This window comes from Limanda limanda, chromosome 4 (genome assembly GCF_963576545.1).
Source record: "Limanda limanda chromosome 4, fLimLim1.1, whole genome shotgun sequence".
Taxonomy (NCBI): Eukaryota; Metazoa; Chordata; class Actinopteri; order Pleuronectiformes; family Pleuronectidae; genus Limanda; species Limanda limanda.
Genome location: NC_083639.1, coordinates 14287611 through 14314634, shown reverse-complemented (window position 1 = coordinate 14314634; position 27024 = coordinate 14287611). Strand labels below are relative to the sequence as shown.

General features: G+C 41.7%; 2 protein-coding genes across 3 annotated transcripts; one reads left to right on the top strand and one right to left on the bottom strand.

Moving 5' to 3' along the window:
- Positions 1 to 1745: 1745 nt before the first annotated feature.
- On the bottom strand, positions 1746 to 27024 carry LOC132999827 (transforming acidic coiled-coil-containing protein 1-like). 2 transcript variants are annotated; one of them, XM_061069605.1, is made up of 13 exons: positions 26816 to 27024; positions 12835 to 12944; positions 8558 to 10880; positions 7625 to 7688; positions 6943 to 7108; positions 6170 to 6234; positions 5446 to 5577; positions 5268 to 5344; positions 5104 to 5147; positions 4567 to 4730; positions 4370 to 4476; positions 4145 to 4265; positions 1746 to 3317 (listed from the first exon to the last, which is right to left on the bottom strand). In XM_061069605.1, the coding sequence occupies exons 1-13, from the start codon at positions 26881 to 26883 to the stop codon at positions 3252 to 3254; spliced, it is 3507 nt and encodes a 1168-aa protein (XP_060925588.1). In that variant the 5' UTR covers positions 26884 to 27024; the 3' UTR covers positions 1746 to 3251. The 2 variants fall into 2 exon arrangements, with proteins under 2 accessions (XP_060925588.1, XP_060925587.1); XM_061069604.1 differs by lacking the exon at positions 26816 to 27024 and adding an exon at positions 14393 to 14876.
- On the top strand, positions 19297 to 25845 carry aggf1 (angiogenic factor with G patch and FHA domains 1). Its single transcript, XM_061069701.1, has 16 exons — positions 19297 to 19354; positions 19445 to 19506; positions 20442 to 20635; positions 20882 to 20981; positions 21072 to 21274; positions 21678 to 21809; positions 21901 to 22101; positions 22936 to 23347; positions 23487 to 23598; positions 23967 to 24018; positions 24113 to 24214; positions 24295 to 24460; positions 24568 to 24647; positions 24729 to 24850; positions 24937 to 25036; positions 25158 to 25845. Exons 3-16 carry the CDS (start codon positions 20450 to 20452, stop codon positions 25395 to 25397), a joined length of 2208 nt encoding a protein of 735 aa, XP_060925684.1. The 5' UTR covers positions 19297 to 19354; positions 19445 to 19506; positions 20442 to 20449; the 3' UTR covers positions 25398 to 25845.

The following is a 27024-nucleotide window of genomic DNA, read 5'->3' as shown; positions in this document are numbered from 1 at the left end:
AGACACAGTTTTTTTTTGCAGGTGCAAAGAAATACCAGAGGGAAAATACCGGGTTTTATATTGTCCTCTGGGGCCATTAAACAGTGGAGGGCAGTCCTCTGAGTCGACTCCTGTCTCTGCCTAAAGCAGCACAAGAGACATTTTGGGATACTTGGGCTCTAGGAGTGTATGTGTAAAGTTTGGTCAAGCTATGTTTTGATAGTTGTTAAAATGACGAGTGTAATATATATATATACAGTATATAGGACTTAAATGTTAGTGGCTTGAAGGATAGTTAAGGTGAACTTCTCTCTTGACAAAGTAAGGGCGACCATTTCCAACGATCAACACCAAAGTCAAGTCCACTCCCTTTCTTTCCATCATAAAATGAATGGCAGACCAAGTAATAAGTGATCAAAAGAAAACATTTAGAATAACCAGGTCTTCATTCAAATCCAGAGGACAACAAGCAGGAAATATTAGTTAAATGTAAGAAATTTAGATTGTATCAATGAGTGATCCCTCTCGCCCCGTCAGTAAACCCTACATGTCTAAGCCTCCTCATTGACAGTGATGTTGACAGTGAAGTAACTGATCTGTTCAGGACCAGAGGTGTGCTATTTCCCTGTGGTTTCTGAGGACTCCACCATGTGGTGAGAAGGTGCTGATCCAGGGATATTGCAGACTGAATAATTAAATACACACAGCTTCAGAAAAATACTGTGTACAATTTAAAACATATTCACAAACATATGTTTCTTTTATTTACAGCTATAGGTGAAGTAAGATCTAAGCCCAAACTTTGCACTTCTGTCTCTCCAGCTATCATATGTTTATGCCCTAATAACTGAGCAAATATCCAAGTTATGGTTTTTCGGAGTCAGACATTAAATCCTCCTCAGATTGTGTAACATTATTACATTTGAGGTTTTTATTAGCTTTTTGCAACTGTTGTAAACCAGGACACATGTTGATGAGCACATTAACCATATTCACCCTTTTTCATCTGTACTTTTTCATTGCTTTTTCATACAATAACCTTTAATCCCACATTTAAGCCAGTATGACTTAATTCTTTATTATTTCCAAACAACAAATCACCTAAACATTGTACTCTTTGTACTAAGAAATATCTTACTATGGCTAGTTACCACATTTGGTCTAAGTGAAGATCACTAAGTTACATCAGAAAGTTATATCAGTGGGCAGTCTGCTCTATGCATAAACAGCTAAAAATATTAGAGAGTATAAAGAATATTAAACAAAGAGTTACTTATATACTACTTAAATAGTCCTTCTCTGGCCCAGGGGAGCAGGAAGCAGGTGGTCTTCGTGGTCAGATTAAAACAGAACAGGGGAGTGTTAAAACATACAACTGCAGTGCTGGTCATAGTTAGTAACTCAACATCCTTAGTGCCATTTCTCAATCTACAGTATAACAATGTTATCACATCCTAAATATATACTATAATGGTTCCTTACAAATGAATCGACCATGCCACAGGGGCGACGATATACTGTTTTGTTGATGTATTTATGGACACATTGTTATGACAAATTTGACTGCTGGAGGAAACTGCAGGCTCCTGACTGACAAACCAAACACCACAAATTACATGTCTGTAAAAAGTAACAGTGGAAAGAGCATGAAAACTGGCTCCTCTGTATAGGACTGAAAAACTTCTGTCTGGATTTACTTCTGTTTATGTTCATCTCTGGTTTGTCGTGCACAGCTGAAATGATTCAGGCAGAGGAGGACAGTGGCATCATATTAAATCTTTTAAACCATTTATTCAGGAATGCACAAAATAATCTGAGTATATTCTTATTAATTCTTCAAGTTTACAAATATTAGCAATGGAATTCGGAATATTCTTTTCATAAAGTATCAAATTCACGCATATTATAATGTAACAATGGGTTTGCATTGAAAAGCACCTTCACTGTAACACCAACACAACCGGACAAGGTCACACTGAAACCCATCTCAGTTTACACAAACATTTTACAACTGATTGTGCTGACATGAAATAAGGTTTTTATACAAAAACCTGTCTTTTATATATGATACATGTCTGAGTGATATCTGACCAGAGGATGTCCACTGGACATGTGATCATAAACTGCTCCCAAATCACAGACCTTTACCATAAAAGTAATGTGGTCCATCTTGTGCACAAATAAATCATTGTTTTTTTAACTGCAGGTAAAACATTATAACTGTAAACCCATGCTGACTCACTGTTGTACTTTAGTCCTAGAAATATACATTTTGGCAACAGACTATGGAAACAATGAGGTGTGACAAACTCTCTTTTTCATAATAAACAAAATAAAGGCACACTAGCAACATGTGAGCACACACATAAAATATCAATACGATCCAAATATATCTACATGGCAGCGTCAGACTGTGCTTTTCCACACTCAAAGGCAGAGCGAGAGAAAATTAATCTTGGCACATGGTTCATTATTAAGTATAATAAGCAAAATTGTACTACTTGAAACGTTCATCTTCACCCATCATCAAACTCCCATCAAATGAACATATTATATAGCTGAGTGAAAGGCTTGAGCTTCATAAGTGCTCCTGAAATTTCCCGATCCCAATCCCCGAGATGTAAAGGGTCAAGTGATCAAGATGTAAAATCGTTGTGGTTTGACTTCAAAATCTGTGAAACAATAATGATGAAAAATATCTGCAATATTACTTCCAGCTCATTTACTGATGATAAAAAGTAAACAGCAGAGCAAAACTATCTGTATCACAAATGAAATACCATCAAATTTTAAATTGAATACACTCATTTGTTTTCCTGTATCAGATTTAACATTGTAGACCTTCTGTGGTCAAAAGTGTCTGTGCACATTTTCTTTCTCTTAGTTTCCACATTATTTTCTACAGCCTTGTGTGAGAGAAGTTTGATAAAAAATGATGTTGGAAAATAAAGGAGAAGATGAAAAACATCACGACTAATCATTTAACCTCAAAATAATTAATTAAATCCAAAATAAAAGATCAACAAATCATAGCAGGAATTTGATCACCTTACTTCTCCTTCAATATTATTAAAATACCCCTCAAGATAACTTTGTGCTTCTTAAATTACACAATGACATAAATCTGCTTTATATTTCATTCTGAAAATATCACAAGAAAGTGCAACCATATTTCAACCTGTATTTCAATAATCTCCAATTATTTAAACACATGAGCTGACAAAGAGAACGCTGAGATGTCCTGTACAGAATTTACATCACACGTAGGCCTATCAGTCTGTTCCCATTTTGGCGATCAGTTCATCGCAGATCTTGGTGAGCTCCTCGATCTCTTGATTCTGTGAGAGACAAACATAAGTTTTAGAAAAATTATCTTACAGATCTTCCAGGACAGAAACACGTCCCTGTAAAGGTACAATGAAAGTCTGAGTCTGTTGGCAGAGAAATGGTTTCCATTTTCCTTGCAGAGCAGCCAATAAATAAACAGGCTTTATCCAGTGTGCTTCATTTCAAACACTAATTAACTGAGCCTACACAGTGGTATTTGGTAACACAGTTGTTTGGCTTACATCCATAAACAAAGTATAAAACATCCAACACCAAGCTTTTCTCCCCATCTAACTTCCAATCCATTGTGCTTTTAGTAAATGAAACACTGCACTCTAGTGTCCATTTCCATGTTGGCAAATTTTTACGAGTGGTGCTCATTGCCTGCACATGTATAGACAGATAATGACTATAATGAAACAGCACAATTAACTTGTGTTTCTACATTGTGAGTAATAAAACTTTGAGGTTAAATGATATCCAGTTTTAAAAAAACAGGAAAATGTTTCTTTACATTGACAGAGGAAGAAAAATATGTGTAGTTCCCCATGATGCAAAAGTTAAAAAGCTGATGGGAGCAAACTTGACAAAATCTAATCTAACAGACAGGAAACAACTGATTCTGTGGGAGTTGTGGTCGATTATATTACATGCAGATGTAATCAATCTATCTATCAATCAATCAATCTTTTTTCTTATAGCACCTATCACACAACTTTGTGCAGCTCAGAGTGCTTCACAATTGACGGATGATGCAAAAATATGACAGATATAGAATTTCATAAATTCTTCATTTCAACAACACTGTCCATTTTAATCGTTTTTTCAATCAAGCTACCTTTTGAAGCACAGCTCTTTCAAGTGAGTCCACCTTCATCTGCTCCATCCTCAGGCTGGCGTTCAGAGCCACGCCCTCAGCGCTGGCCTTGCCTCGCACCTGGGCTATCTCTTCATTCGCCCTGCGAAAGTAAGGGAGTGGAGGAGAGGGAAGAAGGAGGAGATGATTGTCAGAATCGGCCTTGAACCCATGTGGATTTATTTAAACCCGTCTAATGACACTTACTTGTCCAGTTTCTCCTCAGCATGAACCTTGAGGGTTTGGTATCGTTGCTCCTCCTGCTTGATCCTCATCAGGTAGTCCTGTGCACACTTCTTCAGCACCTCCTCATTCTGTAGAGATGCATGTAGAGAGTATATAGTGAGCTGATTATTACATGAAGGTGGAAGGAACTGCATAATGAAATATAAAGCTGTACTGACCTTCTTGAAGCCTTCCAGGACTCCCTTCAAGGATTCATACCTCCTGAAGAGGTCAGCAAAGGAGCGTTCCACTGAGTTGAGGTCAGCAAGAGCCTGATCTCTCTCTAAGGTCAGCTGCCTCACTGACTTACTGCAGGACAGCGTCTTCTGCTGCTGCTCGTCCTCTACAGACATGTCAGGGGAAAGTTTGTTTTATGCAAACAACTGCAAGACTGAACTGAAGCAGTGCTGTTGAACGCAGCCTAAAAATGTGTGGGCACATCAAACGGTTGTATCGTGAGTATTCGGTTGTGTTGCCAGTTTTTGGTTGTATTATGAGTATATGATTGTGTTGTGAGTATTCGGTTGTGTTGTGAGTATTTGGTTGTGTTGTGAGTATTTGGTTGTGTTGTGAGTATTTGGTTGTGTTGTGAGTATTTGGTTGTATTTTGCATATTTAGTTGTATTAAGAGTATTTGGTTGTGTTGTAAGTATTTCGCTGTATTTGAGTATGGGAAAAACATAGAAAAGTATCACCACCAGGGGGCAGGAACTTACCAATCATCTGTGCAACTGTCCTCTCATATTCTGCAACTATTTTCCTGTCAACAAGAGAGCAGTCCTCTGTCAGCTTTGCTGACCGGGAGCATTTTACATTTGTGCTGTAATGTTTTGTAAACAGGAAGTGAGGTGCCAGAGTAGCTACCAGTGAAACTTCGTACCTCATCTCAAAAACCTCAGCCCTGCTCTCCTCGCACTTTCTCCTCCACTCGTTCACCTCAATCTCTTTAGTGATGATCTGGTTAGAGGACAAAGAGAAAAAATAAATAAACTGATTAGATATGTTTGGATGTGGATTAGTGATCATCATCAGATTTACTTCAGGTCAGTGATGTATACCTCTTCTCTGATCAGGGTGAGAACTGCAGCCTTGTCCATCTCACTCAGTGGTAAGTTGTCCTGGCTCAAGGCTCCTGGGCCTGTGGCATCGGTGCTGCTAATCTTTATAGTTTGGTTCATGCATAACTCACTCTGTAAAAAAGGCAGAAAACCCAATGTGCTCAGTTTGTCGAGATCTGATCCATGATCTTTATATGTATGGTTGCTTTATTGTCATTATTCTCAGCCTTAATCTAACCAGGTTATTCCCATTATGGTTAATAATCTCTTTTACAAGAGAGACCTGACAAGTAATTAACAGACAAACACGTAGATTAATAACATAAAATGTTGATTGTATAAAATAATTGCACACAAACAATTTGTGCCCTATTTTTAATCAATTATTAATATACAAATCATTTCAGACATTAGTATATTTTAGTCACATGATGCCTTTGAAAAGAATGTTCTGAAATCAACTGCTCACATTTATGTGGACTTAACAAATCAACATCTGTGTTGTCTCACCATTGCAAGAGGTTATCTTGGATAAATATTGTGTGAGTAAAAACGATTTGGTTCTTGTAGCTAAAATATCTTGTGACTGCAGCACATCAAAATAAAAACTAAGACTCCAATTATGACTAAACAATCCTATTATTTACTACTATTAGGTACTTAACAAGCTGCTTGTGTTTAATTATTTATACTAACACATGCCTGTGGTTTCTACAGTACTTACTATATCTTCCTTCAGGCTGCAGGGGTCCTCCTCCTCCTGCTTATCTGAAATCTTTGTCTTAGGGCCTTTGAAGAGAAAAAAAACATAATTCAGGGACACGTGTTAATTGTACAAAGTTACTCATATCGAAACTACAAAAAGAAAGAAGAAAATCCATACAGTGGCTCATCTTTAGTCTATGTTAAGAAAGTATCTTCAGCATTAGGCTATTTTATTACATCGTCTTGATTTTGTGATAAAAAGATTTTGAAAAGTGTAATATTTGCACCACACACACAGACACAGACACAGTTTTAATGCACAATTGTGGGAAGCAGTGGTTCCCTGGTGTCACATTTATAACTTCCTCATATCCAGCAGAGGGTTTTTTGCAGAGCTGGCAGGCTCCGTTTTTCTTTATCACAATTTGACAAATTTTTGTAGTCTCTAAATTCACTCTCACTTCCTTCTTTGTGTTTCTTGGTTAAACTGACACCTTTCTGCGGATGCCTTCTTCTCCCAACATCAATACTCTGATATAAAGTGGCACTATTACCATATTACAGGGGAACTTATATGTTCAGGTGGAATAACAGAGACCAGACCTGTCATTTTAACATAAACATACATTTCTTTGTGAACACATTGGTCTGCGAGCTGTTCCACTGAGGCTGTCTTAAAATTCTAATAAATGTCATCTCTAGCCTGGGCTCTCCATTTGCCCAAGCTATAGCTGACCCCTAAAACAATACTCTAATACTTCACAACAGAGAAAATCTGAATCTGTATCCTACCATCCATAACATCAACTGGTGCCTTATTACATTCAGGTTCTCCCTTCTCCTCCTGGCTCTCCATTGTCTGGCCCATGAAGCCAGTGGAGGCCAACTTCTCCTCATCGGTGGCATGATTAACCCGCTGAGTGATCTCTGGGGTCTGAACCACCACCTCGTCCTCCCCCTGCAGACAAGAGAACACACAATATGATGTGATTTATATCACACATTAGCCTACTTACATATCCACCTGCAAGAGAATACACAACATTCTGGTCGAAAGAACACATGGAGATGGTGTATAGAGTTACTGGTGGCAGAAATCAAGATAGTTTGCAAGTTTCATAAAATCTTTAAAAAAATGTATAATAAAATGTTCTGTTGTGATATGAAACCTTTCATGAACTAATGAGGGTAGAGCACATTAATTCAGACACTCATCACAACCAACCGTGACTGTGTGTGGGTGTGTGTTTATTTGTGTGTACTTGTGTGTGTTGAGAGGTGAGGCCGAGAGGTCAGACAGCTGCCGAATAATGAACAATGCGGTGTCACTACAGAAGGGCAAAACATTTCAGCTAACACAACATTCACACACACACACACACACACACACACACACACACACACACACACACACACACACACACACACACACACACAAACACACACACACATAAAGCCAAAACACACACATTACCTGATTACACACATCAAGCACCATGGACTGGCTTTCATCATATTTCTGTACTTTACAGGAATTCCTACAAAACAAGCACATGGAACCAACACAACAGTTAATATCTAAATATAACTAAAAAGCATTAAATTCAATGTTTCTATAACCATAAAGCTGCTAACACTCCTGAGCCCTGTTGCATGGCCCTATATCATGTGAGGTGAGTGGCAAACATTTATAACCCCACAGGTGCTGCCCAGCTTCCAAAAGGGATCACGAGACGGGACAAATTAAATAGTTAGTGATTGGCCTCACAAGTTGGGGGGGACACTGAAGGAGACACCATATCCCTCAAAGGTCAGTTCTGACATGACATATGTCACGATGGCAGTAAAATGGGAAGGGGCATGCGTGAGAGGCAGCGTCGATAGTGAGAGTACTTACAACAGAAAACAGAGAAACTTGACCTGTTCAGATTTCCTGAGGCCGAGAGAGGTGGGCGAAAGCAGAGGTTGAGGGGGTTGTGCAACAGGCAAGAGGAGGAAGGATGAAGGATGAAGGGGGATAGAGCGAAGGGATGAGGAGGGTTTTCATAAGGGAACAAAGAACAGGGGGAAGAAACAAACGTGTTCAGCTCAACATGTTAGATACTCAGCAGATAGTTTAAGGTCTGAGCAGAAAAACAAGATGCCGACAAACCTGGAAAAGCTAGTTTGAACAGTGCATGCGCACTTTAACACTCTATTTATAGCCTATATGGGAATGGCATCAATGGTCAGTATGCAGTGTTAATTGTTGTCATGTGTTCAAAGCACTGTTTGGTATGCATCCAGACACCCTCACTGACTAAATGTAGATAATAATATGTGATGTATATCTTTTATCTTCTGGGGCATGAACGAAGGAATGCAGGCATATGGATGGATATTCAATTGCATATCTCTGTAGACTAACCTCTCTTTGCTTTTCTTGGGAATCTGCCTCACTTTCTTCTCACCAGGCAAGGGCCCAGCTTTCTGCTTTACTTCTTCTTTCACTTTCTTCTCGGGCTGAGCGGTGCTACTGGACGATTCCTCTGTGCTCAGACTTTGGGAGGATTTAAAAGGGTCCACAGAGTCATCAAATGTGTCTGGGTCGAAGCTGTAAGAGCCCTTGGGGAGCACAGGAGAGCTGCTCGTGTTGCTGTTACTGCCAAACGGATTGAAGCTCGGGTCATCCCACTGGTTGGGATCAAAGTTATATGTTCCTGATTTAGGAATAGGAACGTCGTCAAGGTTCAATGCAGCGGAAGAGTCTGAAACTGGCAAAGAAGTTTCTGGGAGAGGATCTGTAACTGGTTCTGAAATTGCCTGTGAAATTGGTTCTAGTTCTGGTTCTGGTTGAGGTACTGGTTCTGGCTCTGTGGGTTCTGGTGCAGGTTTGCTGGAGGCCTCTTGTCTTTTTGGCGTCTGCTTCTTAGCTGTGAATTTACTGATTGTCTTTTTTCCACCTAATTTCCTCGGAGGTGGTTTACTGACTGGCCCCTCATCCAGACCGAACTCCAGAATCATAGGTTTAGTCTCAGATGAGGGCTCCATTATCTGTGGTTCTGCTGCTGAGCTGGCCTCGCAAACAGGAAATGAGCTACCAGGTGGCTCAAGTCTCGGTAGAGAGTCTGGACTGCATGGGGGAGGAGAGTTTTGGATTTTTGGTCCACCACTGGTAAAAGGGTTGAAGCTCCCATCCAGCTGGTCAGGATCAAAGTTGTATGTTCCTGATTTAGGAATAGGAACGTCGTCAAGGTTCAATGGAGCGGAAGAGTCTGAAACTGGCAAAGAAGTTGCTGGGAGAGGATCTGTAACTGGTTCTGAAATTGCCTGTGAAATTGGTTCTAGTTCTGGTTCTGGTTGAGGTACTGGTTCTGGCTCTGTGGGTTCTGGTGCAGGTTTGCTGTAGGCCTCTTGTCTTTTTGGCCTCTGCTTCTTTGCTGTGAATTTACTGATTGTCTTTTTTCCACCTAATTTCCTCGGAGGTGGTTTACTGACTGGCCCCTCATCCAGACCGAACTCCAGAATCATAGGTTTAGTCTCAGATGAGGGCTCCATTATCTGTGGTTCTGCTGCTGAGCTGGCCTCGCAAACAGGAAATGAGCTACCAGGTGGCTCAAGTCTCGGTAGAGAGTCTGGACTGCATGGGGGAGGAGAGTTTTGGATTTTTGGTCCACCACTGGTAAAAGGGTTAAAGCTCCCATCCAGCTGGTCAGGATCAAAGTTGTATGTGGCATTGGGAACAGGAAGTTCTTGTTCCTCATTTGATTGTCCAAGCTCGTCCAGAGAAACCTTCATTTTCAGGGCCGGAGGCTTAGGTTTGCTGGTTTTAGTCTTTCGAATGGGCTCCGTCTGTTTGGGGAGGCCATTGCACTCTGGTTCTGAAACAGTTAAAGGTTTTTCCTCAGGTTCACTGCTCTGTACTGAGTCTGGGTCTGGTGCTGGGGCAAAAGCAAGGACTCGAGCTGGGGCTGAGATTTGGGCAGGAGCTGGGGCTGAGACTGGGGCAGGAGCTGGGGTTAAGATTTGAGCAGGAGCTGGGGGTGTGATTGGGGCTGTGATTGGGTCTGGGGCTGAAATTGGGGCAGGAGCTGGGGCTGTGATTGGGACAGGAGCTGGGGCTGGGGCTACGGCTACGATTGGGGCTGGAGCCGGGTCTAGGGCTGAGATTGGGGCAGGAGCTAGGGCTGGGGCTGAGATTGGGGCAGGAGCTGGGGCTGGGGCTACGGCTACAATTGGGGCAGGAGCCTGGTCTTGGGCTGAGATTGGGGCAGGAGCTAGGGCTGGGGCTGAGATTGGGGCAGGAGCTGGGGCTGGGTCTACGGCTACGATTGGGGCAGGAGCCGGGTCTTGGGCTGAGATTGGGGCAGGAGCTAGGGCTGGGGCTGAGATTGGGGCAGGAGCTAGGGTTGGGGCTGAGATTGGGGCTGGGGCTGAGATTGGGGCAGGAGTTTGAGCTGGAGCTAGATCAAGGACGGGGTCTGCATGTAGGATGGATTCTGTGTCCTGAGATGCCTCAGAGGAAGGCACTGTGCATTCGGCCTGCTGAGGAGATTCCTTCACTGAGGAGGAATCAGGGACAAGCATGGAGCCCAGAGCATCTGTTTTTTCTGCTTCCAGTGTCTGCATGTTTATTTCCAGTGGGCCCCCCATGGGGACCACAGGCTCATCCTGACCCATGTTGTGTCTAAGAAAACCGTTGTGATCGTCAACAGGAGCTGTCACTATCAGGTGCTCGTCCTGATCCAAGTCTGAAGAAGAAATGAGAGAAAGGAAAACACCAGAATTAACCCTGAAAATAAAAACATTAAAACACTTCAGATGCAAGCAGCAACCTCTCCAATCAGAACATAAACTCTGATGGAAGTGATATCGGATTGGCTCTCTGAAAGCAGGTTACTAGCCAGCCAACTGTTCCACTAGCTGCTGTTGCCATGGCGACGTCTTTCTGTGAAGGCCGTCACATACCAAGAAGAACATTGGAAAATACTACATAAATAGCTCTATTTTTCACCCTGTGTTGTATACTGAGGACAGCAGGGACAGCGGCTGTGATAGTGTAATGATTACCTCCAGGGCTCCTTTTGACACATCAACATATTTCAGTGTGCCCGTCATACCCGCCATATTCATGTAATATTATGTTGCTAAGAGACTAGCTCTGCCTGCTGTGTTTCTACCTACTTCTACACACATTAGCATGTCTTCCTGAGTGTCATTTTCAAAGTGCTCCTTCCATCTGGCATGCCCATGCAAACACGTCCTCATCTCGATCCACAATGTTTGTGAAAGAGGTCGTTTGGTTCTCTCTGTGTTGCAAAGAGGCAGAACACGTCACAGCAAGATTAAACTAACTCAGCTGCAAAATACACTGATCCCAAGGTCTTATTTACCTTATACCATTAAAGCATTGTTTTGCATCCAATAAGTGCAACATATATCTATTCACAGTAGTAGATTTGTTTCTTTGAAATGAGAAATGTCAAGCATCCCGCTGTTCACATAATCAGGTTTCATGTTATGGGACTTTTGGTCACATGGTCTTCCACCGTCTATTAAATATTTATAAAGTGCCATCATGTGTAGACTGATTCTGATGCAGTGATGATGACTTTGGATGGGCACAGACACAGAGATTACCATGTTTATATCCAAAGAAGTTTATAGTGTCACTACAGCTCCTGGCTGCCAGGATTCAAACCTACTCCTCCAGCTGCAGGGTTAAGGATGTTTGTGGTTGCAACGAACATGAACATGCGCAACATACAATTTTGTAAAATGTCGCTGGAGCTGTTTAACCAGAAGATTTTAACTCTATCAGCACTGCAGCAGCTTCACTTTCAAGCTTGTTCTCCAAAGACTTGATGGTTTCAGCCTGATAACGGTCTTTGTTCAGTCACTCCCCTCACCGTGACCTCTATCAGTGACCAGCACAAAGCAGGGCCAACCAAAGCTTTTGTTGAACCTGTTGAATTCCAGAGCAAAGGCCATTCCCACACTCTGCTGCAGACTCCTGCTGTTAGTATTTAACTGACAGTGACCGTGCTTCTGCCATCAACACACCCAAAACCCACCCAAAATTCCTACTCAATGTGCATACCAGTTTACATACCAACATACAGGACAGCTTAACTATCAGGTAACCTCAGGTATCTGTTATCAAGCATTGTGCATTTGATGTTATTTAATATATAGGAGGTGTGAGTGCTTCTTTCACTGGTTATAAGTAACTGAGCTTGTAGTTAAAAAAAAGGCAGGTCAATTCTTATTGAAGCTGAAATGTAGTCTGTAGGTACATTCCTGAGACAGCACACTGCATATGTATCCAATTACTGTGGCGTGGTAAACTTGAAACACCATGTACACAGTTCACAAACGGTAGTGGAGGTCATATATGCAGAGATTTTAACATTTTAAGACATATTTAAAGATAATTTATATTTATTTATTCATTTAATTGTATATATTTAGGAACATGTTCTCATTGTCTAACGCTACAGACCAATACATTCACACATGTGAAGTCTGAGCCTTTTGGGGAACATCAGAAGAGTGACAGGAAGTGACGCTGTCTGTCTATTCTGCTCAACATTTGCCATTTTAATGAGAACCTGCAGCCACCTGAGGTGTTACTGTAGCGTCTTGGACATCTTACGTCAGCAGTCTGTCTGCCTTTACAGTTGATTTACTCAGCAGTGGCCTCACCTGTTTTTTCTGCATCAGTGTTGTTGTTCTCCAGCTCTCCCAGGATGGTCGCAGGCACGTGGACAGGAGTTGCAGCTTCAGGGGTGCCAAAATTCCCCTCTGAGTCAGAGCTGTGGCAGTCAGAGAGAGTCAGAGAGTTAGAGCGTGAACTTTCATAACGTTCATGAGATGAGAGACGAGGACAGAAAAATTCTTACATAACTGAGGAATCACATTACAATACTGAGAACACAGGGCGCACTAAAACTGCTGATCCCCAAAAGCGAAAGGGTGAATTCACTGAACTGTAACAGACCTGCATAGACAGCAATGCACAAAGTGCATTTCACTGTACATGTATATGGACAAACGGAGCACTCATTAAATCATATGCAGACACATTTTGTATTCCATATTCATGGCATCATATTCCATATTGCATATTCCATTATTCATGTCATCATGGCTTCTGAACCTGAAATGTAAATATGTGTTTATTTGTGAACCCTCATCACAGGCTGCAATCCAGATGTTCCCTTGTCACATAGTTCCATTAGAATAGAGACATGAGGAGGTACAACTGTCCGGTATTCAATCAACAAACAGAGAAAAGTCATAAAATACAATTGTTCAGGTCTACAGAATTATCTTTCTAATTATCTTTCTTGACTGACGCCTCACAACTATCAATATGTTTTGCATATGAACCAGAAATATATTGAATGTCATAATACACACGATTTAATGTGTTTAGTGTCATGTATCATTCACTTCATGTCAGCAACGGGGAGACAGTAAAATATAGTTGAAGTAAAAGAGAAAGAGGAAGTAGGACGGCCTACTATTTCCTGTTCCACTGAAAGCACAATGCAGCATGATTTATAACATTCTAGAAATAAGTGATCCATTAATTTGAAATAAAGATGTGAGTATTGCCTGGGAAAGAGTTTGAGTTTGTAATATATACATATATTTATATATATTGTCAGTCTTTTCCATGCCGATTTTACAATTTCAACATTAGTGCAATGGCTTTAACTTCAGGAAGCAACATGACACATGTTGACGTTACTCTGGTTATATAACAACTGATTAACAAGAGAGTAAACATGGATTCTGATAATTGACTTCACACAGCAGTCAATCAATAAAATGTGTTTAAAGAGTGAGCACAAAAGAAGTAGAGCAACAATGACCAGGATGATAATGTGATCAGGAACATAGACACACACGACACAATGTCTGGAGCATGTGTCACCTTTGTGTTTCCAGGGATTACATCATTAAATTGAATTGCACCTGACTAGCACCTGACTGGGGTGTGTGTTGTTTCTGTCAAAGCCACAGAAATGTACCGGCTAAGAAAAACATTCATTTCCAACACTATCAGAGTCTAAAGACCAACCATACCACAACGTGTGTGTCAACACAAGACAACACACACGTCTTTCTCTGTCAATCTCATCTCTGAGACTCCTCACCCTGACAGGTGAGCATAGACACACAAATGTAGATATGTCCCCTCCTGTGGGGGAACCTACAGTGTCAGTTGTTCCCTGGCCCCCAGCACAACACTTGCCTGAAGCCTTGAGATCTTTCATCCTCCTCTCTTTCCTCCCCTCTCTCTCCACGTTGCTCGCTCTCCTCGCTGGCCTCCCTCCCCTCCTCATCCTCCTCTTCTCCCCCTCGCACCGCCGTCCACGTCCATTTGGCCCATGACACAGGTGACAGCCAAGACATCACTCCTCTGTCCTCTGGGTTGGATCCTCAACCCTCTGTCGACTCACTGATGTGTTTTCTTTAAATCCAGAACGGTACTGGTTGTCCTGTTCTATGTGTTTCCTCCTCAGATTTCCACCCTGCTGCCAGTTGGCTCTCACATTTCCCCACGGAGCTCCCTTCTTCACATGAGTTTCCCATGAAAGGAAGGAGATCATTATTTTTCCACTCTTCTTTTTGTATTTTCTCAAAAAGACTCCATCTGCGTTCTCTTCTCTTATTTCCCCCAGTGACAGTCCCTCTCCTCCTCCTCTCTGCCTCAGTGGCAGAATACCACAGGTCTGATCAGCTGGTTTCCAAAATGCTGCGCTCACTCTCTTCTCTTCTCAACCCCCTCCAACCTCTCCCTTCCACATCAGGCTGCTCCACTGACAGGCAATGCAGAGGGGGGAAGGCAGGGATCTTGAATGCAGCTTCTCTGCACTGAGCTGAATGAGTTCCCCTGTGGTTGGAGATTGGTATCTCCCTGTCAGGCTGCTCTTCTACTCTGAGGCAGAGGGAGGGAGTCAGAAAACAAACACAGGAGGAGGAGAAGAAGGAGGAGGAGGAGGAGTTGTATGGTTGGGTCTCCACATTTTACAGCCCAACTAGAGGTTAGGAATGTGGGGCTGGATTTTCAAAAGCCCTCGTTGCCCCCCCAGGCTTTTAAGCGGTTATCTGTCTCTCCCATCCAGTGGCAGGCAGGCATGCATGACCACGAGAACCTGTTCCGTTGGACAGCCTCAGGTGATCTACCTGAAATTAGTATGAGGTATAGCCTCAGCCTATAGCACTAAACTCACAGGCAACAATGGACTTCAATGCACTCATTAGCACCAGGTAAATCCCCATTATTGTATCTGACAGGGGAACATCGTGAAGACAATTGAGCAGTAAGACAGAAGGACATCTCTCATGATGTGTCTGAAACGCCTCAACAGCGTGAGAATCATTTTACATAACTATTGCAGCTATACAAGAAAAAAATCCCTTAAATGTGTGTCAGCAGAGGATTCATCATGTTTACATAAAGACTCATGACATACGAAGGCTAAACGCCTCCTGGAAAAAGACTCTTTAATTAATCATAATTACAACCTCTTCTTCAAATGTGGTTTGTATTTAAGTAAGAGCCAATTAGCAGCACTTATCAAATCTGCCACTCACCTCTTTGATATATGAGTTTTTAAAGCCGTAATGAAACACACATGAGAGGAGAGTGACTGCAGCTTCTGTGCTTATAATATAGGTTCACTCCCCCCCCCCCCCTCCCCAAGTCAATCCTAAAGCAATACTCACAGCCATATGTACACTGACAGAAATATGGCTCTCTACAGTTTTTCCTGCTATATATACTGGCTGTAAAGTAATCCCCCAGAAACACTCTCTCACCGTAACTTCTCCCAAGATAAAGCAAAAGGAGGTTTTAGCAGCTGCAGTTATTTATTGGGCTTATTTCAAAGTTACACTGTTATTATCAGAAGTGAACTTTTTGTCATTCTGCCTAGCCTGTACAAGGACAAACTATGCATGGAAACAGAAGGGGGGAACTTACTTTGGAGGAATCCCACTGTTTCGGCTATTCAAATTTTCTGAGCCTCACGTTGGCCTCAGCTAAATAAATGAATGATAGTGAAAGACTGTGAAGTTAGGCCGACAAACAATAAAGCAGATGTATCAGCCGAAGATATATCACTATGTTGACTGACAAGTAACAAAGAATATGTAGAAACAGCAAACCAGGAATCTCATCACGTATCTTACATGAAAAACATTAGTTTCATAGTTTCATCTGTATATTATATCTCTCTGTTATAAAATATGTTATAATTGGAAAATATATTGTTTGTTATATTTTAACTTGTTTATAACAATATCAGTATCCGCCTATTCACCGAGAGGGATAAACTGTACATTGTCTTCATGGTCTGTAGTGTAAAGAATAATTACAGTCCCTAAAAACTCTTGCATTGTAAAAGTTTACAAGTGAATATGTCATTATGGTAGAAAATATGACTTTATCCTTTCATTTGCAGATGGATGATGAAACAGACAAACCCTTGGAAAAGAGAACATTTAAGATACAGACATAGTATTGAGGAGATCAAAATATCAACAGCCATGCTCGCAGCAGTGTTTGTAATAGCAATTTAGTTACTTTAAAATCAGTGTTGTTTTTCTAGTCCACCTGTATAGTACATGATCTGATGTTTTTGTGCTGCGATTGTTGACATATAATATGACAAAGCCTCTTATGTGCATTTCTTTCAAATATATCGACCTCCATTGCCAGAAATTAAAAGGTTTGGCTCGACCATGCAGCAGCTAAACTCCTCCCAAATGCTCACCCAGCAACAGAGACACACGTGCCTCAGTCGGCCTCAGAGTTTCCACATCAGAGCACAAAAGGGGGGAGTGTGTCCACTGCCCATTCCCTGTGGAATATGTGAACTAATCATGTGCAGGTACTAGTAAAGTAGTAGTTTAAAAGATTTTTCTCGGTGCACAAGGATCCATCTGCGCCTTTATTCTGAGAAGTTAGTTTCTCTTTATTATCTGTAAACAATGATCTCACAAAAGCGGCAGGATTTTCTCTTTTTGAAGTTACTGAGACACAGTCGAAATGTTCAAAGGCTCAGGCTTATCAGAAGAAAGGATTATCTGTGTTTAAACTGGTCAATAATCCATGATCAATATTTGGTTCATACAGTATGTGATTAATAAGTTACAACACATGACAAACCTTATATGGGTTTCACATCTGTGGAGGTTTTTTATTTTTTCAATATTTTGATGCCTGAAAGCGGAAAGAACATTTAAGACTTTGTTTCCATGGACTCTGTGTTTATTCCAAATGACTCTGCACCGGAGCCATCATTGAAAACTCATGGTAGCCAAGGATAAGAAGGTTACATAAGGAAGCATTCCTATTACCATCCCTGACAAGAAATCATAACATGTTGCTCTAAACACTGTGCTAAAGCACACAGCTTTTCAGTCGTACTCAGTGAGGAAACCTTTAGGACTGGAGCTTTTCACGTCTAAAAATAAACGGCATCATTAAACATCAGTAGGCAGCGTGAGGCAGCTGCGTGTGACTCAAGATAAAGAGACCAACCTATTCTCAAAGGCTCTATCACCACCACTGCCACCACGGCTCCTGCCAAGAAGTCTGATGCTCCACCAAAATCCAAACACAGCTCAGAAGGGCTCAGGTTTCAAACACGGTGGGAGGAACCTGAAAGGCGTTTTTTGAGAAAGTCATTAAAACTAGAAGGAAAAACAACCTGGCCTGTCCCAACTTATTCTGGAGTTGTTCTCAAATTCAGGCTGTTACAGTAAAAATGTAATTAATGACACAAGTATTTTGAGTCGTCTCGGATTCATGTTACATTATCTTTCATACAGGGCTGCTCTGTGGCTTCACAGTTCAGGTGTGGGAAAGAATGCAAAGATAAAATGTGCTTATACACACACACTATATTTACACAGAGTCTACTTTATAATGCTTTAAGTAGGCTTTTGCTATAAGCAGAAGTGTGTTTGTGTTTAAGACAACAATGCTGCAGCCATAGCATTACATAACAGCCTTTGCTCTGGAGCCTGAAATAAGTCCAGACACATGGAGAGATGGCCTGGTTTTGGCAAGTGTCAGCAAACTGTCTGGAGGCATCAGACAGTCCATATTCTTTTTGTTTTCTTTTATTTTTCAGGGTTGGAAACTAATGAGGAGGAAGGAAGTGAGTCCAAAATGTGCACAGAAGAGTTGTGTGTGTTTGAGGAACAACAGAGGGACGGCAAGGCCTGGCAGAGTCCAACAACAACAACTGGTTAATAGTGTAGCATAGAGCAGTGCTCACTTCTGCCTTAGTGTGACAACAAGGGACTCTACCTTGTTAAATATGAGCACAAACTGAACACCACGAGAAGAGCACTCACCAACCAACAAAACCTACAGGCAGCTGGCAGAGACCGTTAAGCGTTGGAACCACATCCTGTCAGAAATGACTGTGGGCCCATTCACCAGCCTCATCAGTCAACAGATGGCAGAATCAGTGATGCGTTGACATCTAGTGGTCAAAAAGCACCATAACAGCTGGAGAATGCAGAGAATAACCACTGCACTAAATGTTATTGTTACATTATTATTACATATGGTCATATGGATATGTAGATTTCGCTGGTGCAGGGCACACAAAAGAATACAGTGGAGAACATAAGAAGACACAATACACTGCTTGTGGTAAATATTTTGAAATCTACAAAATAATGTATAGTAACAGGAGAGACAAATTATAACAAAAAATAAAAGAAGACCTCTGGCACTTAAAAACTAAATATTTAATTCTAAATAGCATGTGTTGTGTGCCTGCACAGCTCAATGAGTCCATAAGTTCCTCCCTCACTTTATCACTTTATGCATCAATTTATCAAAGACTCAAATGTTATGCCAACAATAAAAGAGTCTGAAAGAGTCAAAAACAAGAGCAGAAAGAGCAGGATTTGTCTTTTATATTACTTGCTGGGCTCCACTAAAACAGTGGTTTAATTATATAACATTTAATTTAAAGTTGATGGTAGAAGGAAGAAATGGCAAAAAAAATTGTAAAGAAAAAACATTACTTAGGTTTGCCGCTCGATGGCGATACCTCTATTCTTGCTGTGACAAATTGACAGTAAGGAACAGATCCGCCGAACGTGAAGAAGAATCACTTCCGCTGTGACGCGCTTAGCACTCAGTTAATGGCGGTGGACAGCAGGGTGGACTGTTAACGTTCCCACGGTTATAACTCTGTCTCCTAATCTTCTCAACATGTACCGGAGTGTGTCGGAAAGGCGGAGTGGTTTCAAGATGTTTATTTTCAACTTTCAGGTCGGTTCAGGCGACGCGCGGACGCCGAACTCACATCCGAGGAGCCGGAGACGAGACGAACGGTGAGAGGGGCTCAGGGTGGATGAAGTGCAGCTGCAGGACCCTCATCAACACATGTCTCTGTACTCATATGATCCATGTCTGGTCTACTGCTCAGACCCCTCAGGTCTCCAGGGACTGGTTTACATTCCCTCCTCAGAGGCAGGGTTTCGCTTCTATGCTCCACACACACGGAACAAGCTTTGCTTTCTTGTTAGTTAGTCAAAGCTCTCTGCTAAATCAAATAATCATTACTCACACTTCAACGTTACTTTAACTCCTATTTCTTATTTCATCGATTCGTGTTTCGTTCTCCAACCATCCATCTACTTATTTTGTATTTACTGATGTTGCTTGTGGACCCTCTTCACACCTGGTATCAACCTCAGTCCTGAGTGATCCGATCATAAAGAGTCAAGTTCAGACCGAACGCACCCAAATTCACCTGGAATGCGTTCAGGTCCCGATCCTTCAGACCTGATCCTTCAGACCTGATCCTTCAGACCTGATCCTTCAAACCACATTTGGAAGAGGTCTAGAACACACGTGCCCACAGTTTTTTTGCTGTGTGCCCGCTGAACGCTTCCTGAAGGCTTTCTCTGCTCACGTCCTCTGACCTGATACAGTTTCACTATTAATCAAAAGTATTGTTTCACCGCTCAGTAGCCACATTAGCAACAGTGACCACCATATATGTATTTCTGTCTCTCAAATGCATCAAATCTTTCTTCAAAGTAGTTCTACATATGGCATTGATTCATTAAGCCCCAGGCTTTCCACTTGTGATCAGATCTGTCAGGACGGATGTTACCAGGTCTGAACAGGGCCTTACAGTTTGTCATGATGTCTTTTATATTTCATGCAAAGCTCTCGTCATTGAAAAGTACAAATAAACTTGTTTTGCCAATTCAATGCTGCATTCGTGAATAACTTAGGCATTTTAATATCAAAACTTCAGGTCAAGTAATGGAGAAGGAAGATGGAGAGAAGGACGAGGAGAGTGAAGTGGCTGAGCTGCGTCTGAAAGCAGACTCCCTGAAGCAGGAGCTCAGAGAGTGCAGAGTCGAGCTGGCAAAGCTACAGAAGCAGCTGAATCAGTCTGAGAGGCTCCAGAAGAGCACAGAGAGCTACAACGAAGACCTGAGGAAACAGGTCAGTCCGACTCGTGCACCCTCAAAGAGTCATATTCAGAAAAATGTTGTGACCACAAGTAGATGGCGGCTTAATAACCTAACAACGACTTTATTTGTTCCCCTTTGAATGTTGTATTTCATTAAAGTCTATTAACTGTTAGCATGCTGGCCTTTGGTTTTGTGATTCACAACAAACAGATAATCATGTTAGAAGCATATGAATTCTGAATTCATTGATTTATTGATCTGAATTATTTTGTTGCAGGTGGATCAGCTGAGTGCAGAGATTCATGAACGGAAGAAGAAGGATAAAGACAGAGTCAACAGTGAAACTCAGACAGAAGAAAATGTGTGGACAGAAACTGGTGGGTAAATTTCACATGTGTACATTTGTTGGATAGGATGACATCTGAAAATAAGAAAACTGTTGCAAATGTTTGGATATTCTCTTCCAGATTATTACAACTACTACTATGGAAGCTACCCTCAGAACAATGAGTCAGCAGATCCTCAGGAAGGCCTGAACGCAGAAGCATCAGCATCAGAAGCATCAGCAGTGGACGGAACTGACCAAAGCAAGGCTGCAGAGGTTTCAAACAAAACAGAAGCTGCAGATGAGTCAGCTCAACCTAACAGCAGTGTCACAGTCGCAACAGAGGTCAGTTTATTAAAAAGTTAGTTACATTTAAACAGTCACAACGAGCAAACTTTCTTCGTTTTCATTTTGAACTCAAGCAAGTGCTGATTTAGAATTTGTTCAAAGATTAAAAGTCAAGGTAACAGTGACCTAATGATCTTGGAAATGTGAGGTCAGGAGCACAAATAGAGAATTTAATTAAATCAGGCACCAACATTCACTTGGAATCATGTCTGATGTGATTTGAATTTGGTGATCAAAGGTCAAGGTCACTATGACCTCTCAAAACCCACTTTTGTATCGTGAACTCTTAGGAAGGCCTCAAGAGAATCCTTTCAAATTTGGAACAAAAAAAGACTGATAAATAGATTTGTTTGAAAATGTCAGTTGAAAGTTTGAGATAAAAATGTGATTTCTCTTCCAGGAGGGCGATGCAGGATCTATAGCTGATATGTTGAGGGCCACGGCTGAACAGGCAATGACACAGACCGGCTTTGTGTTTGATGAGGCCACAGGGATGTACTACGATCACAGCACAGCCTTGTACTATGACTCGGTTCGTCAACTGCTTCTGTGTAAAACTTTGGTGTCTACAGCTGAATTCATATAAGCAGCAATTTGACAGACCAGCCATTTTTCTTCCTCAGGCTAGTCAGTTGTACTACGATGCCAACACAGGCATTTACTACTACTGCGAAGCAGAAAGCGGCCGATATCAGTTTCATTCCAGGATCGAGCTGCCTGCTGCACAGACCGGTGTGGAGCCTTGTTCAGACATGTACACTGCTGAGAAGAAAAGCAGGAAGTTGAAGAAAGCGCTCAAGAAAACGTCACACCAGGACGATAAGGTATTTAAAAAACAAATCTTTCATTGATCCATGGCATAGACTCATTTTATTCTTTGTAGCTGACAGCTGCCATTTGGCTCTCTACCGTTGCCCAAACAAATCCTATGGACCTTGTTAATCTCAGTATTCAAACACTTGCTTGTTGTATTAATTTGAGGCTAATTCACTGAAAGAATATTCCTCTGACCTAGGTGCAAGAGGTGACTAGCTCTTTGGCCAAAATGAAGATTTCCTCTCGCTGGAAAATCGCTGCACACAGAGGTACATTTTTAATACCACCATTAAGGTCCTAAAAAATATTTACACTTATTTCTCCTACCATCATTGAAATAGTAATAATTTTGTACATCTCACCAACAAAAAAATCCCATATACAATTTTATTAAAGGTATAATTTATACAAACTACACCTTTAATACTATTTACTTATTGTAAATAGTTTGTAAAATATATTCTTACAAAACTTAACATAGAGTTAAAAGGTTTTGTTTTCCCAGTGAGTTTGGATCGTTTAAGTCTGTAGGATGTTTCACAGTTTTTAATGAACTGTTAACATGTTTGAAGTGATCATTACTTCTCTAATGTGTTGTAAACATGACTCAAGGTTTTAGTCATCTTTTGTGTAAATCTGCCCACAAACTAATATTGGGATGACAGAGGATTTTCCTGTTAAGCCTCACATAATTTGGTTGAGGTCTATGATGAGTTGTGTTTGAAGACTGAGATCATGCACTGTGCCAGAAGGCACAGGAGCTACAGTACAAAGCCAGCTGGCCTGCTGTCAGTAAACAATCACTGAAGGTGGTAATCACACCATTGACTGTCTGATGGCAGGAACTAACTTTCGATGAGATGAGGTTGGAACAAGAAGATATTGAATGGGTCGAGCTGAAATCAACCAAGAGGAACACAGAATCCCGGAAACTGAAGCGAAGGTCTCGCAGTGCAGACTTGGCTCCAAGCCAGGAGGACAGCGACAAATCTTCGAAGAGGAAGAAGCTGAAAAACGGATCACGGCACGATGACAAAGGAAAATCAAAGAAGAAAAGCAAGAAATCAGAAAAGAAGAAGAAGAAGAAAAAGAAAAAGAGCCAGGCTAGAAGTGATGACTCGGAGGGGAATAGCTCACAGGAGGAGGGCGAGCTCACAGAGTCTGAGAAAGACAAGTGGGAGTCTACTTCTTCGATCTCATCGTCGTGTGCATCCCCCTCCCAGGAATCTGAGATGGAGACTCAGTGTCAGGAAGGTGAGAGGAAAGACCAGACGGGTTTAGCACCTGTCCAGGGTGCACATGTTCACTATTAGTTCTTTGTGAGGTTAAAGCTGGTAATAACTTGTTTTGTTTTTATTGTCTTAACTTTTTGGTGGGTGTATTTTTCTTGCAGTCAACGCAAACATTTGGCCGCCATGTGTAAGAGTGACAGTGGTCAGGTCTCCGGTGCTGCAGGTGGGCACTCTGTTCATCATCACCGCCGACTCTACGGCCACCATCGGCAGGTCTGTGAAGTTTTCTCTCTCTTACGTGTCAAGTGCCAACATAAGTTTAATCTCAGTTAAAATTGATACTTTCATACCAAGGACTAAAAATGTCTGCTTTCATTTTCAGAGGATGAATCGTTAGTGCTAAGGCTGCAATACTGATCCACATGGCTTTAACACAAATTTTTAGAATGCACAATCTTTGTGAGTAGTACTAGTAGTAGAGGTGCAACAGATCCCGAAACTCACAATGCAGATTAGATTATTATTTGTATTGTTTGCATTCCAGGTTTTCAATGTTTTAAACTAAATAAGTAATTGATATCTCAGTGTGTCCTAACGGCTAGTGAGACTCCTTGATGGTGACGTGCTGTTTTCTATTTCAGAGAGAAAGACATGGATCATGCAATCCGAATACCAGAGATGGGGGTCAGCAAGGTAACGCTCTTCACTTCTTTGTTTCCAGAGGGAAGAATCGTTCATTTGAGTAATATGTGGTCGTGTGATGTTTTTAACTGTTGTTTGGTTTCAGTTCCATGCAGAGGTGCACTTTGACCAGGAGCAACAGAGCTATGCGCTGGTGGACCAGGGAAGCCAGAACGGAACAGTCATCAATGGGAACCGAATCTTACAGGTCAGCCTTTTTTTTCCTCTGAAATGAATTAGGAAAACTTGAAGCTAGCCGTGACATCATTATCAATATTTCTTCAACAGCCCAAAGCAATATGTGAGCCGCAAGTGCTGATGCACGGTGATGAGGTGAAGATGGGAGAGACTGTTCTCTCTTTCCATATCCACTCAGGCACTGACACCTGTGATGGATGTGAGCCAGGGCAGGTGATGGCCCACCTCAGCAAATACAAGAGAGAGGAGAACACAGGTGAGCAGCCTCGAGAGGAAACCAAGTCACAGAAGAATATATTTCTGGCTTAGAATCATGAAACAGCAGTGATATACTTCACTTAAATCTCACTGTTTTCCCTAAAGGCCCTGCTCCCACCAAAGAGGATAAAGAAGCATTGAGACAGAAGGAGCTGAAACAGATGAAGGCCAAATATGGCCTGCAGGTCAGTGTTGGCAGCAGCAGACAGGTTAAACCCTCAATTCTTCTTTATGCAGCCATTCACCTCTGTGTTTTCTGTAAACAGAGCAATGAGGAGACCAAAGCCTTGAAGAACCCCAAATATGTGGACCGAGCAGAGTCTCGTCGACAGACAGTGGGCAGCGAGGGGGTTTTCCAAAGAGATGATGCTCCTGCTTCTGTTCACAAGTAAGTCCGTTGTTTTTGGAATTTTGCTGAAGAATGTAAATAATAGATTTGAGTGTTAACTGTATATTATGATTTTCCTCTGAAAGGGAGATCAGTGAGGTCAATAGAGGACGGAAGATGCTGGAAAAGATGGGCTGGAAGAAAGGAGAGGGACTGGGCAAAGGAGGAACTGGAATGAAAAACCCAGTAAGAGCGCCTTACTGTCTGGAGATGTCGGACTGTAACATCTGCTTTAACATAGATGTACTCCAAAATAGCAAAGATATTTGATTTTCTTTCTACTTTTTTCTCATTTCTTTCTCCACAGATTGAACTAAAAATCAGGAAGTCTCAGTCAGGTCTGGGAGCCGGTGCACCCATGTCTCTCGACAGCGTCTCTACGACCAAGTCAAAGTCCCAGAAGAACTGGGAGAAAGCCAGGGAGAGATTTGCTGATACGTTCGAGCCTGACGCAGCAGTCGCCAAAACACAGAGCAGCTCCCCCAAAGCCTGGGTGAAAGCAGAAGAGACTGATACCACCAACTCACAGACAGATGACCAAAGTTAGGAAGAAGATGCATATATGTACTATGGAAATTAAGAGCTGAGTCCTTTTTTCTCAGTTTGTTCTCTAGGGTACCGGTTGAAGACCCCAGCAACAAACGAAATCCAACCTCTAACTTTGTTCTGTTGAGAGCAGAGTATGACCATCAGTGTTTGACACCAGATTTGAATTAGATTGATGTAAACATTGATCAATTGAAGTCATTTTAATCTCAGTTAATCTCAGTTAATTTTTTTTATGACATTTTTGGCATTTTAAGACTATCATTTTTGTTTACGGTTTTCATGGTGGCAGTGATTTCTTATTAATTAGGTAAAATCCTCTTCTGAAGAAGAGTTGTTTATGGCAGCAGAAGAAACAATCATGCTGATCTGGAGCAACAGTGTGAGATTACACAAATGTAGGAATAGATTGAACAAGAATTTGCAATAAAGCGTGTATATTCATCCAACTTTCACATTGTCATGTGGTTATTTGTTGAAAGCCAACCTTTTATATGAATTAGGGATTAACAAATATAACAAAATAGTTGTAATTGATGACATTAAACGCTGCTGATCAAAAGTATTATGTCAATATATGGGAACTTCATGCCCACAATGATTCTTATGTCCATTTGTAAAACGCTGTCTATCAACCAGTTGTCCAGAGCTTGTGAAAGTCAGCCGCTGTGTTTGCAGAATGTTTCTGCCTCTGCTCCATAAGTGAACAATGTGGGATGTTTTCGGTCCACAACACTGGAAGTAAAGTTCCTGACCGTGTTTCTCAGACCCATGTGTCTGTAGTCAAACCAACACAGGGCAAATCTGCTGCTGTGCCTCCCAGAACAAAGAGGACGTGGATCGCCTCAAGCAAATATTGACACAGTGAAGCTACATTTCTCACAATGACATCATACTGTGATGAGACAACTGTGGATCTGCTCAGACAGCCCTGTCAACTAGATCATGTGTCCAAACACCAAACCCCTTCTTAACATGTGACACCTTTAAAAATTTATATTTCCTGAACATTGTGTAAGATCAGATCAAATTTTTTTGTCACTGCGGCTTTTGCTGCAGCGCTCACACACAACCACGTATTTGTTCAGTGAGCGTACGGACTGTACAATGTGTTGATATTGTACAGTCCTTCCGTGTGAACTGTGGATTCATTTTGAGGCTGTGTGAATATTTGCATGTGAGTGCAAATGTGCGCTTGAACAGATGCCATTCATACCACTGGGAAGAACTAATTCAAACAGCCACAAGTTTTGTATTAGAGTTCCAGGTATCGGTTCACCAGCATACAACTTCACCGAAAGTGTAATTTGTTACTAGCTCAGTTACAAGTAGCACAAGTCCATGTCAACAAACAAGAAAGTAAATGGTGGTGGACTTTGCACAACAACCTGTTTCAAACAGGTGCGTGATTTGACTCACATGACGCTGCTGGTGTGACTCCTTGAGCTGGCCCTCCTGCTGCTCTTCTGACTAAAAGATCCCCCCATTCTGATCCCCCCTCGCTCCAGTCACTGGACCGCCACTGGTACGGGTGTGTGTCCCTCTCAGCTAGCAGGCAAACTCTCCTGAGTCTGTTCAGTGGGAAGCACTGGTGCTCTGTTGTCACATTTCTTCCTCTCTCTCTGGGC